This window comes from Xenopus tropicalis, chromosome 7 (assembly GCF_000004195.4).
Source record: "Xenopus tropicalis strain Nigerian chromosome 7, UCB_Xtro_10.0, whole genome shotgun sequence".
Lineage (NCBI taxonomy): Eukaryota > Metazoa > Chordata > Amphibia > Anura > Pipidae > Xenopus > Xenopus tropicalis.
This window is the reverse complement of record NC_030683.2, coordinates 38,540,375-38,554,566: the sequence shown is the minus strand read 5'-3', so window position 1 is coordinate 38,554,566 and position 14,192 is coordinate 38,540,375. Positions and strand designations below refer to the sequence as shown.

The following is a 14,192-nucleotide window of genomic DNA, read 5'->3' as shown; positions in this document are numbered from 1 at the left end:
GGCCCAAAGGCCAAACAAGCAGATTGACTCTAAATAACCCACCTCATGGTGGGCCAACCTCCAAAAGGTCTAAAAAGCTGGTTTGGTGACCTTGCCAAACAAGTGGGTCTTTCAGTGTATGGCTAGCTTTACAAGTAGTACACAAGTCATAATGGAACTCTGGAACCCAGTGCTACTAGGCAGAAATGCTACCCACTTAATCACAATACAGCTCCTCACTATGCAGTCACATTTGTAGTCATTTGCAGGGTTGGACTGAGAAAACCCAGTGCGCCCCTACCCTCATGCCCCCCCCCCCCTGACTGTCTGGGTGTGGGGTGTGTTGTTCACACTAGGAGAGGGTTGGGCCCTTGAGGTGGTGGTACCTGGAAGCCCCACTCCAAGACTGGTCATTGGTGCTAGCAAAACATTAATAAACATAACCAGGTTGCACCAGGGTTGTGGGTTTTATTCTGATGAGAATACTATCTGTACACTGTTTGAATGTCTCTGAATTCACTTTGGTTTTCTTTCACAGTACAGAAGGGTTAAAAGGATAGTTCACCCTTAAGTTAACTTGTAGCAAAAATAAAATATGGAGACCAACTGCAAATTGTCAATGTCTATAGCATACTACAAGTTAAAAGTAAACTAACTTTTTAATCAGCTTCTTATAAAACAGCCAACAACACTGTGTCTGGTTATGGAAGGGGAATTATATTGTAAGCTCATCTTGATCAAGGACTAATGTCCTTGATTAATACTATGTAAAGCAATGCCTCATGTGTCTGTGCTGAATAAGGGATAAGTTCCATTTCTACAAATGGTCTTTATAATTGATATAAATTAGAGTGATTTTACCATTCAGTTTCACTTCACGTGCAGTGCTTAGGCATCACCATAATTGATTAAGGGGCTTAAGAGCATGCACTTTAGTTATCATGCAGAGAGCACTTTTGCCCCAGGGTCTGGCTTAGCTCTGCCACAGGGCAGGTGTTAAGTACAGGGCCCTGTTGCATCTACTGCCACCCCCTAAATTAATGCCTACTTGCCTGCCTCTGCTCCCTTTAATGAATACAGAGCTGCCTGTGTTAGGTAGCACCCTATCCAAGAGTGAAGGGCAAGGGAAAGGCAAGTATGCTCCCCCCCCCCTGAACTGCCTCAGATCTATGGCAGGTGGTAAGGACAAAGCTCACCTATTTCAATTTTTATTTGTCACGAGGAGCGCAGCTTTTTCATGGGTGCAAGTGCTTGTTAAGTGAGCACTAAGGGGTGTGCTCCTGTTCCCCATAGAGTTCTAGCACCTGCATCCCGGTGATCTGTAAATAACCTCTAATGACTGCTGAACAAGTGCAGTGTAGCAGTACTAGTGCTTTGATCTACTTACCATGTGGTATCAATTACTAAGATGTTGGGCAGAATACAGATATAGAACCTGTTATCCAGAATGCTCAGGACCTAGGCCTAGGGTATTTCTGTAATTAGGATCACCATAATTTAAGTCTAAAATGTATTTAAATGTTACCTAAACCCAAATGGGGTTGTTTTGCCTCCAATAAGGATTAAATACATTAGTTAGTTGGGATCAGGTACAAGGTACTGTTTTATTGTTACAGAGAAAAATTAAATAATTATTACATTTTAATATTATATGATTAAAATGGGTCTATGGTAGATGGCCTTCCCATAAATCAGAGTTTTGTGGATAAAGGATTTCCAAATAATGTATCCCATACCTAAATTAAAAAAAAATTGGAGGGAAAATATCTTACCAGTTATCAAAACCCTGAAATACTTTTAAGAAGTCTGAGTTTTATGTAATTGAATTTGGCAAAATGTATCCTAAAGAGTCCCCCCAAAAAATATTCCTCGAAGTAAGCCTGTTTTTTTCTTGTGGTGACTGCAGGGTTAATTGAGAAAAAGTATTCTTTTTATTGAATTAAGTCACCCAGCCATAAAAATGTTTACATTTATCCTTTGATTTGTTGTATGATCTAGAATAAGGTGTATCATCCAACAGGAGAGGAAGAAGAAGAAAACGATAGCGATGATAGATAATAGAGCAATAGACAGATACACAGAAAGATAGATACAATTTTTCTACATTTTCTACATTTGTCTGACCCCCATTAGACAGACTGTGTAAACACCAGTTAGCTACAAGTGGTGTGAACTCTTCACTTCTTGGCAGGGCATAATGTTTTTTTTTCCATAGCAGGATGAGAAGGGTACCTATAATTAGCATTCTAAAAAGCAAAAAAAGAAAGCAGCCATTGCTGTCCTGACAGAGGGAGGCACGAGACCAAGGACCATGTAGGACAGAGGAAGTGCCGAGGGTGCATGTCTGTCTAAATGCTGGATGGTAAGATACTGAGTTTATTTTCTTCATTCTGTAGTTTGATCTACTGTACAAGGGGACATGAAAAGCGTACAGTCTGCCAGAGATAACAATAAGAACATTTGTTGTGGATATATATTTTTAAATTAGTAGAAGACAAGAATTGATTTAGAATGATGCAGTCAGCCCCTTATGGCTGAAATCCCAAAATCAGTAGTTCAGGTGCTGAAAGATCTGTATGAAGCTGGAGTAAGTATCCTGCCAAGTTTACTTCTTATTTAGCCGGACAGATTAAGGACCGCTCAGTGTCTCTTAAACTCTTTCAAAAATAATTTTATTAAGACAGGAAAAGATTTACAGGAATAAGTTGTAATTTCTATGTATCATGTATTTGCTTAGAAAGAAAAGCATTGTTTATTTGTTATTAAATAGAGAAATGAAGGTGCATCAGATATGCTAAACCCTTACCCCTGCCTTTTATTTAGTTACAGAAAACAGTCAAAATTTAGTGAAAAACAGAATAGCAAAATATCATACTAAAGAATCTCAAGGCAGTCTACAGGATGTAAGGCTGAGATGGAGTGGGTAGTGTACCAAGTATTTTGCTCCCCACAACACAATTTTATTGTTGTGAACTGAATGGATTTTGTAAGGTATGTTAAAAAACTGGATGTACTATGATTTGTTGTCTGCTGGGGACCCTAAGCATCCAGGAGATCTGCCTTTACTCCAGGACAGAGACATAGGTATGACATATGCCAGGTATACTATTATTATTGGTTAGTGTGATTAAACTAGCCACAATAAGATGGGTATACAGGTTGTTTCTATTAAGTCCACAAAGAAGAAGTGCAGTGCAAAAACAATATACAATCTGATATTTTTCTGAGCATATGGGGCAATGCCTCGCAAAGCAGTGCACAGCCATTATTATTGGGGAATATTGTATATTTCCCCTATGTACTTTCCATAGATGAAGACACAGCAGGAAGCAATCATTATTCAACATCAAAGTCCCCCTTAGGCTAATACTACACATAGGGGCTGATTTATCAAAGTCCAAATTTCAGACATTTAAAAGTACGATTAGAAAAATTCGGATTAAATCTGATAAAAATTTTGTATCGTGGTCGTACAAAAATATTGTGGTATGATCTGAAAGCAGAAATTTTCGTATTGGAGCAATCGTAAATGGCGCAAAAAACTTTCTGACTTTGAACCTTCAGTGCATGATTACGGAAGGCTCCCATAGGACTCAATGGCACTCTGCAGCTCCAACCTGACCCAAGGAAAGTCATGATATGCTTGAATGAATAACAAAACTTTAATTCTCATTGCAACAAATACGATTTTGTCGCACAAATTGTTGCAAAGCACGAAAAAGTTGCAGAAATTAACGAAAAAATTGCAGAAAATACTCACAGTTCTGAAACTTAGAAAAAATAAACATTTTTTGTAATCATACCCAGTCATACTTTAATGAATAGGCCCCTTAGCGTATGGCGTATATTTTCGGCAAGCCATAAAATACGCTCCTACCTATGCCTGCGCCTGAATGAATGGAATACGCTCGGGTGCAGGCACATGTAGCAGATATCCACCGAAAATATGAAGTCTCGTGTTTTTTGGTGGATATCGGCTATATGTGCCTGCACCCGAGCGTATTCCATTCATTCGGGTGCAGACACAAGGTAGGGTAAATTTACAGTAGCGTTTTTCGGCTTGCCAAGAATACGCCCGCATGGCTTTAGCCTTAGATCTGTTGTTGGATTTAGCAGCATATATACGGTGGCAAGCTGGAAATTATTTTTTTCTATCTACAGGTATTGAATCTGTTATACAGAAAACTGGTTATCCAAAAATAATTCAGATTTTTAAAACTGGTTTCTGGTACTTTGTACTTGATCCTAAATAAGATATAATTAATACTTATTGGAGCCAAAACTATTCTATTGGGTTTATGTAATGTTTTAATTATTTTTAGTAGACTTGAGGGATGGAGCTCCAAGTTATACAAAGATCCCTTATCTGGAAAACCCCTGGTCCCGAGCATTCTGAATAACTGGTCCTATAGCACAGGGGTCCCCAACCGCTGGGCCGCGGACCAGTTCCGGGCCGTGGACGGCATGGCAGTGGGCCGCAGCGCACCCCCCTCCCCCAGCGCGTCGCATGTATTATGCACTGCGCCCCGCCCCCTCCCCTCTGCCTCCGGTCCGTGGAAAATTTTTTTTGCCTCCTACCGGGCCATGGTGCTAAAAAGGTTGGGGACCCCTGCTATAGCATATAGATATCTGTGGGACACTTTCTAATGTTGCCATCCAAGACAAGGGCCCACAGGTACCTATATATTAGATATAGGCCTGCTGTATAAGTGTGTTCTTCAGTTTGCTCTTGGATTCAAGCTGCTTTAGGTTGGCAGCGGAACTGGTAAGTGACACACCAAAGAATGTCACATTACTACTACAATGTTACTGTAGGCACATTACAGGACTCATAGGCTAGAAGTAGACCTCAAACTATTTTTGGCATTCAGACTGCACCAGAGTTCCACTGACCTCTTTTGATGACAGGATGATTTTATTGTTACCATCTGATTCTGAACAAATTGTGTAGGGAATAATTGGCTAACTATAGGGAAACAGTTGGACAGCACTGGTCCAAAGATCCAGTTTTTGTATAAGTATCAGCTGACAATCATGTAACTTGCAGCTTAGAATCCCCTTGAGAAAGGCTCTTTGCCAAAACGTTGGGGTAATTCTCATCTTTGGCAAGTGTATCCACTAACATCTGTGTCTTCTTTTGCCTATGCACATTCTGTGGTATGTATTATCTTACAAATCTTTTTTGTAATCTTGTAATTAAAATTGATTGCTGTTAAATCTTTTGCATACTATATAAAGGATTATATTTTTCAATCCTACCACTTTCTGTGTGCAAACCCTTATCCTATTTAAAATTACTGTTTTAGGTGCCCTGTATGGGGGTACTGTCTTTGGGTTTCTTGCACCAAACACCTATATTGCTGTTTTTTGCATGTGAAGTGAGTGCCCTCCATTTATGTATATTTACTAGATATAAAGGATATAAACCATAACTGCTTTACTGTTATATGTACAAATGCAGTTTCATCAGCACCCAGCCCAGCCCTCCTCCATTTCTTTACTTTCCCTTTGCACATATTTGCTGTTGTGGGGTGTGGCCTCATGACATGCCACAGCAAATCAGTGATGCAGGCCAGGGATTCTGGAGAGTGGGGGACGGGAGGCTGCTTCAATAGCCATAACTTTGTAATGGTGCAACAAGATGTTTGTCTAGACTTTATATTTTCAATAAAATAAAAATATTTTTCATGATTGTTCTTTGATAATTTGGAGACTGGTTTATTTCTGCTTTTATTTAACATATTTATTTACCTATGGGTCAAAAGTTACATACACCAAGTTGAATGTCCCTTTAAAAAGTCTTGAAGATTTCAGAATGTGATGCAATGACTTGTAGAAGCTTCTCCCCAACTGTAATTAGTTAAATGGGAATGCACCTGTGGCTGTATTTTAGGATTTATCTTAGAGCCACTTCCTGTTTGCCCTTAATAACATTAGAAATTCAAGCAACTCAGCTAAGACCTAAGAAACATTTGTGGACCTCCACAAGTCCATTTCCTCTTTAGGAAGAATTTCCAAAACGCCCAAGGTTCCACATTTATTTATACAAACATCTATACTCAAATCCGAAATCCAACACACAGACTGTTTCATTCAGGAATAACTCCCAAAGGTTCAAGTGAACCCCAACAACAAAGGAATTAGTGAAGGAGATGAAGACATTAGATATGAAAGTATCATCATCCACCAATAAAAGAGTCCTTCAGTGCCATGGCCAGAAAGGCTGTCATGCAAGAAGTCCCTAGCCTTTTGGGTAATGGAACTCTGGTCAGCTGAAGCTAAATAGAACTGGTTAGCCATAATGATCTCCGCTATGTGTGAAAGAATAAGAGTACATCTTTTAAGCCAAAGAACAACATTCCAAATGTAAAGCATGGAGGTGGTAGTATCATGTTGTGGGGGTGTTTTTCTGGAAAAAGGACTGGTGCACTTCAGTAAATAGATGGAAGGAAGGAGGGTTATGTAGACATCTGCCAGAAACACAACAAAGTGAAAGTATTGAAGTGGCCATCACAAAGCCCAGGCCTAAATCCTATTGAAAATGTATGTACTGAATTAAAAAAAAATAATGAGTCTGAGCAAGGAGTCCCACAGACCTGACTAACAATCGTGTCAGGAGGAATGAGCAAAAATTCCAGCAATATATTATGAGAAGCTTGTGGAAGGCTACCCTAATTGTACCCCTTTAGCAATACCGCTAAATAATAGCAAAGTGTATGAAAACTGTCGGCACACAGGAAACCAGGTATGGTAACTAAAAGCTGAAATAATTTGGTCTCAGCTATTATTTTGAAATTACTTTATATAGAAATCAAGTAGATACCCTATATAACACAGGCAATGCATTGTAATATGATAAGAGTTAAGCTGTAAAAATTTAAACATCTTTAGCATAGGTGTGTATATACTTTATGACTTAACTGTTGGTGTCATTATCATATTTTAAATGGAAATATTCTTGATCAAATGTCAGATTTATAAACTCGTGTCCAATTGCAATAGGATTATCAGTTAATAAGTTGAGTTATAGGCTTGATTAGAAATGTAAATGTGTCATACTATCACAAAATATCAAATTTCAGGCTTCAGTGGCTTCTCAGAATGTGGTCCCAGGGGTATTACACTGGTTATTCTATCCCAAGAAGCATCTCTGTTAAACAGCATTCCCCTGTATAATATAATGAATGCTTCATTTCTTCCCTGATGTCAAGGCATGTACTGCATGATCTGTTTATGAATCACTGAGGTATTTATACTTACATTCACCTCCGTGATAACCAGAGTGTTTCCTATCCATGTCTGACGTTGCCCTTACAGTTATACTCGGTATCTCTGCAAACTTTGGGTCTAGGGTAACAAAATAAGAATGTGCAGCTGTTCTTTACGTCTTCAGGTTTGTACTGGTTTCAGCATGGGGACTTTAAAAAATTATTGTACAAAAAAGGTAACTCTTAATCTTCAACTGGGCTCAGGTTCTTGATACAAAAAGTACTACCCTGGCTGAAATTGAACCTACCAATTACAGTTTGCCAGGACTTTACATTTACAAGGGGATTTTCCAAATTGTCCCACTAATTTGCATTGCATTCAAATCCGAATTACAGTAGGTGTAAGAGCTTTGGTCTAACTCAAGCTCCAATGCCCTATAGCACAGAATGAATCATGCAATGCTTTGATAAATGTGCCATTTCATTAAATCACTCTGAATGTCAGGAACATTTTTCACATGATAATACATAGCTTAGAGCAGGGTTACCCAACATTTTTTTTTCACCCATGAGCCACATTCATATGTAAAAAGGAGGTTCTGTTTGACGGTACACCTTGTTTTATGCAAGCAAAACTTGCCCTCAAGCCAGGGATTCAAAAATTAGGACTAGCTTTAGGGCCACTGAGAGCAACATCCAACATGATGCTCATGAGCCACTGGTTGGGGATCACTAGCGTAGAGGGAGCATTGCAAGTAAATCAGACATTTGCACATGCAGTGGCCACATTACTGGCAGCCTGTTGTATTGCAGCAAACACCAGAATACACTGTTTGGAAGCATCACAGGGAGTCTAAAAAAAGCATCAGCTCCTTTCTCCATCCTGGGGTTGCAAGTATTTCTCTCAACTGAAGTGGTGATTGGTTTGGCTCAATAAGGCTTTGGTCACTGCCATAGTGATTATCGACTGAGCCATGTAAACATCTATGCTTTTGAGATTATTGATATCTCTTCAACAGGCACGTTAGATTAAGAGTATTGTAATTTTTTATATTTCAACTGGAAGACATTAATATCCACAAAAACAGAGAACAGTTTCATACACTTCAGCAGCTATAAAGTGAGCAGAGTTCACAGGAAAGCTTAATGGGTCAGTAATCATTATATATTTTTTTGGTCATGTTTATTTATAATGAACTGAACCAGTGTATTTCCGTGTATTAAGTTTATCTCTCTTTGTATTATAGTAAAACTCTGTACACCCTGCAGTGAGGAACATCTATAATTAATCCTATACATATGTATTATTGCCTATACGTTTCTTTTGTTTTTAAGGAATTACAGTGAACACACTGTCTCTGAATGTCCACTAGTCCTGCTGTTCATATATATAAGTAGTGTCCCCACTCATTTGGTAGAGGGATGTTCTATGCATAAAATAAGCTCAATAAGATTTTGACATTATCATTCTGCATAAAAGGTAAAAGGAAAAAAGTTTAAGGCCTTTGGCAATTATGTGATATTTAATAAAATTGCCTTGGTTTGGTGCTGTCAATAGAATTTCATCTGCAATTACTAGCAGAAATAGGAAATGTTTTACAGTGCCAGTGCTAAGTGCCAGCTACTATAGCTTGGACTCCTTAAATAAGCAGTTTCTCTTGGCATTTCATTTAAAGACCAGTCTCAAATAATATGTGTTTTTTTATTTAGGGTCAGGAAATTTCTCAACACACAGAAGCTAGCAATGAGTGAGTCCTCTTTTCAAATTTGCTGATTAATAACAAATTCCCACTATGGGCTCTAACATATTTCCCCATCAACTGCAAATATTTCTATTAATACATTAATATTTTGCTGGGTTTGTGTGTGTTTTTCAATAATGTTATTTTCAATAAATTAAAGGAAATTATTTCGAAGAAACTAGCATTAAATTAAAAAAAACAACTAACGCTTATTACAAACCCTGGCCTATGTTTGCATTATTCATTGAAGTGGCTCTCTGAGTCAGTGGAAAAATGTTTCATTTTCCACAAGGATAGCATCACTTGAACTGCCCTGTTTCTGTTTGATTATCCCCAACCCAAACTTACGCAAGAACTCTCTATGTTACATAATGTCCCCATAGACCAGTGCTGTCCAACTGGCGGCCCGCGGGCCGCATGCGGCCCGCGACCCCCCTCTGTGTGGCCCCCCACCTGTCTGGCTGCTTTGATGGCTTACCCTTGTGTAAGATTTAAATGGTATCAGTACTGAGATTAACTGACCCCCTGCATGGTTCTCACCTCAGATTCAGGCTGTAATCAGGCTGTATTGTTTAAATATGTAATCCCCTGTGTTGTTCACACCTTTTAATCTCTGCATTGTTCACCCCCTGCAGTGTTCACACCTCAGGCTCAGGCTGTAATCACCCCCATTGTTCCCCTGTTCACACCTCAGGAGCAGTAGAAACCCACAAATAATCCCTGCATACTACAAAAAGAACATATACTGAGGTGGTACTGCAATTAAAAAGTTTTTTAATATATAGTTATTGTGCAGACTGTAGGAGCAGTGCCAGCATTGTGTCACTGTTGGCTGCCTGTGTGTGCCATACCCACAGGCAGCATAGGGCAAGCAGAGTATGGCACACACAGGCAGAGTAGGGCAAGCAGAGTATGGCACACACAGGCCAAGTTTGGCACAAACCAGCCAAGAATGGCACACACAGTGAAGGTATGGCACACACAGGCAGGGTAGGAAAGGCAGAGTATGGCACACACAGGCTGCGTAGGGAAGGCAGAGTATGGCACACACAGGCAGGGTAGGGCAGGCAGAGTATGGCACACACAGGCCAAGTTTGGCACAAACCAGCCAAGAATGGCACACACAGTGAAAGTATGGCACACGCAGGCAGGGTAGGGAAGGCAGAGTATGGCACACACAGGCAGAGTAGGGCAAGCAGAGTATGGCACACACAGGCCAAGTTTGGCACAAACCAGCCAAGAATGGCACACACAGTGAAGGTATGGCACACACAGGCAGGGTAGGAAAGGCAGAGTATGGCACACACAGGCAGGGTAGGGAAGGCAGAGTATGGCACACAGGCAGGGTAGGGAAGGCAGAGTATGGCACACACAGGCAGGGTAGGGCAGGCAGAGTATGGCACACACAGGCCAAGTATGGCACAAACCAGCCAAGAATGGCACACACAGTGAAAGTATGGCACGCAGGCAGAGTATGGCATGCACAGGCAGGGCAGGGAAGGCAGAGTATGGCACACACAAAGGCAGGGTAGGGCAGGCAGAGTATGGCACACAGGCAGGGTAGGGCAGGCAGAGTATGGCAGGTTTTTGCTGTACTACAACCATTAATATGGGTATGGTCATGTGATAACATGGGTGTGGTTTCAAGTGGGTGCGGTTTCAAAAAGGGGAGTGGTCAAAACTGGCTTCCATTATCGGCCCTCCACCACGTAGGTCGGAAAAATTCTGGCCCTCGGTACAACAGAAGTTGGACAGCACTGCCATAGACCATTGGTTCTACAAATCTCTTGCTTGTTATTTCACTGTAGTTGTTTGCTTTCTTTCTATTCTGAGAGCTTGATTCAATGGGAAAACTATTAGCTTGATACTTGAGTATCTATGAGTAGAAAGTTTGTGTAGTCCAGTTATTCCATAGATTCTATGTAAAGGGATTCTGTCATGAATTTATTACTACTTTATACTGTTCACATTGCAAATAAATCATTCTACCATTCAAAATGGTATTCATGAGCCAATAAATGTATTTTTTTAATTGTATTGGTGTGTAGGCAGCCATCTCCAGTCATTGTGCCTGATCCTGAGCTTTCAGAAGGAGCCAGTACTTTACAATGGAACTGCTTTCAGATAAGCTATTGTTTCATCTACTCAGTGTAACTAGAGGAGTCATGAGTTGGCTGAACTGGACTTGGATTTTTACTATTGAGTGCTGTTCTCATTTATACCAATAGGTGGGGTGCATTTTTTTTTTAGCAATACAGGTGTCAGGGAGATGTTATACAGTAAAGAGTGACAAAAGTATTTCAAAGCACAAGTCACATGACTCAGGGCACCTGGGAAACTAAGAATATATCTAGCCCCACATCAAAGTTCGAAATTAAAAATTAAAAAAATCTGTTGCTCTTCTGAAAAACAGATTTCAATGCAGGATTCTACTGGAGGAGTCTTATTAATTGATGCATTTGGTCAAACACAGGTTTTCCCATGACAGAATTCCTTTAAAGTTATCAGTCAATTCAAATGAGTTACAACAACAAAGAAAGGCATTTTCAGCAATAAAATCTCAGGGTGCTGAGAAGTTGAAATAGGATCTTGGTAGGGTACAGGAATAGCACAAAGGGAGTACTCAGTTGGTGCCTATTAGGGTTGCCACCTGGCTGGTTTTGACCCAGACAGACGGTTTTTGGAAGGGCTGTCCGGGTCAAAATTGCCTGCCTGGTTTTCTCAAATTAGAAAAACCGGACAGGACTTGCTGAGATTAATCCGACAATCAGCCAAGCGCCTCTGCCACCATGATGTCACCAGCCACCCTCTTCCTGGAGTAAGGAGCCAGGAAAGGTGGCAACCCTAGTGCCTTTACACCACCACAAGTAAGGGGCACATTTATCAGAATGGATGATACATTTGAGCCTTTTCTACAACAGAGAACAATGGACAAGGGCTCTTGCATGCAGGCCTTTTTAAATGTACTAATAATGCATATATTATATATTTTAAAGGCATCTTAGTATGTTTGTGTCAGTTCCAAGCACAACCTTCTATTCTATTGTCTTCTGAGCACATGTCAAGCGCAGGAAAATGCAACATGTGGCGTCTGAAACAACACCATGAAACATGGATGCCATAAAATGTAATGCTAAATGTTTATGAATAGGCAGAATGTAATGAAAACAATTAAATGATGTATATGTACATTATCATGACTTCCTATGCCTAACTGGGAATTTAAGGGAGGGTAAAGCTATGGGATCTATTATCTGTAAATCTAGAAATCTTACTTATACGTTTAAAGCAAATATATATTTTTAAATGTTTACCTTTTTCTCTTATAACAGCCATATTAGTGGAAAACAATCCTTCTCAGTATTTGACTCTGCATGCCTGTTTCAGTGCCTGTAACTGGCACAAAATGGATGTTTTTAAAATTAATATTTTTCTGTTTAATGGGGACATATACAGTAGCTTCTATAAAACAAATTATTCTTCCCCCTAGCTCCAAAGTAGGTATCACATACTTAATTATAGATGCAGCAAAATTGTTATCTGAAATACTGACATTTATATGCAGTTTGTGCTTAACAAAATATTACACTTATGTCAGCCTTCAGAAGGGTGGATGTACTGCTGTTAGGCATACTGAGTTAAGCTGGCCATACATGAGCCGATAAAAAATGCCGACAGTCTGAGTATATGGGGCCCCTTAGACGGGCCTGCCTGGCCGATATCTGGCCCAAAATATTCTATTAGGACAAAAAGTGCATCAGCGTGTTGATGCAGTCCTTGCCTCGTAGGCCCCTCCAAAGATGCGCTGCAGGGGGGCCCAACGGCGTGCCAGTATGCCACTGAAAACCACGAAAATCCAAATGTCATTAAATGCCCCCCCCACTAAATCTTATATGTTATGTAACCATGTCCTGTTGCCCTATTTCAGCTTGGAGGGCTGGCCCATGGATTCCCAAGAGCTTATATATAAACTATATTGTAATTACTGATGCTGGGACACATTTTCTTTCAGTGAATAGTTAGAGTTTATCACATTTTAATGAATATATATCAATCTATTAGTGTTCATTAAAGAGTTTGTTAAAAAAATTAGTACTGAAACCTGGCCCACAGATTTGAAAATGAAGGATTTATTGCTAATGTTTGATGGAACTGATTCAGGATCAGAGAAGCATACATGCAATTATGGCCTCATAGATGTATTACATGTCTGATTCTATTTTAATTACTTGTTAGTTACCGTTGAGATGTATTGAAAGGAATGGCAAGGCTTGTGGAGATGGCACAAGGATCTGAAGCAGGGTTCACATTCCTTGAGTACAGGGGAAATGTCTGCATTTAGATAAAGCAGGGTTACCATGTGGAATGAGGCTTGATGTCAGCAAGGGCAAAACTTTGCAGTTACAGTACAGGAATCCAAAGGCATAACATAATATTGATGGCACCACACTAACAATAACAGCAGATGATAGACCAGGAGTTACAATTTCAGATGACTTATTACTACATAATAAGTAATGTGGTCAAGCAAGTGGAAAATCTAACATTATATTAGGTCAGCTGAGAGAGGCTGTGATCTTACTTGATATACATCAGAAACATTTGCAAAAGCTTGGTTTAGTGGTTAGCACTAGTGTTTGGTGGTGGGCTGACCGGATGATTACTTTTCTGGTAGGTTGAGTGCATGTGGCTGGCCGTGGGCGGGTGACTGGTGGCCTTAACTACAAACAGAGCCCTTCACCCCCAAAAACTCTATGCCCTGTCTCAGCCCCTCCGGGTATGATACCCCTGCCCTTCTCACACCCCCTCTGGTGATGGATCTACAATTTTTGCTTCCATGATTTATAAACTGCAGGTGATGGAATGGATATATAAATTATGGCAGCAGGGTGAGTTTTACATTGGCTCTGGTTGTAACAGCATGGGTTAGGGTTGGGGGGGAGTTGAATATTTGCTGCCCACTTTGGCGTTGAGTGATATGACAGATCTGTTTATCATGATTGCACTATATAAATGAACTTAACTTCGTATCATATTATTAGTACATGTATGGCCAGATTTAGTTCTAGTAATAGCCACTTCAAAGTTGGGACATATGCTTATACCCCAGTCAAATAACCTATCCAGCTTATTTGTGATTAGTATCTCTCTGTGTAAAGTAACTTTTTTATTTCTGAAGAAAACTGAATAAACATTAGTTGTATCACCAGCAAATAAACTGATCTTTTTTAACTTCAAGATCACCCAAAAATATCTGCTGTTC

The 14,192-nt window shown here is 39.9% G+C and overlaps 1 protein-coding gene across 5 annotated transcripts in view; it reads left to right on the top strand.

The window, feature by feature from the left end:
* The first annotated feature begins 2,010 nt into the window (after nt 1-2,010).
* mypn (myopalladin) overlaps nt 2,011-14,192 on the top strand; it is a 79,760-nt gene continuing 67,578 nt past the window's right edge. Inside the window, exons 1-2 of one of the 5 annotated variants that reach the window (XM_004915897.4) lie at nt 2,011-2,341; nt 8,898-8,935. In XM_004915897.4, the coding sequence (XP_004915954.2) occupies nt 2,339-2,341; nt 8,898-8,935 (41 nt within the window). In that variant the 5' untranslated portion in view covers nt 2,011-2,338. The remainder of the gene's footprint in view (nt 2,342-8,897; nt 8,936-14,192) is intronic. The other 4 variants (XM_004915899.4, XM_004915900.4, XM_002936865.5 and 1 more) reach the window with 4 other exon arrangements.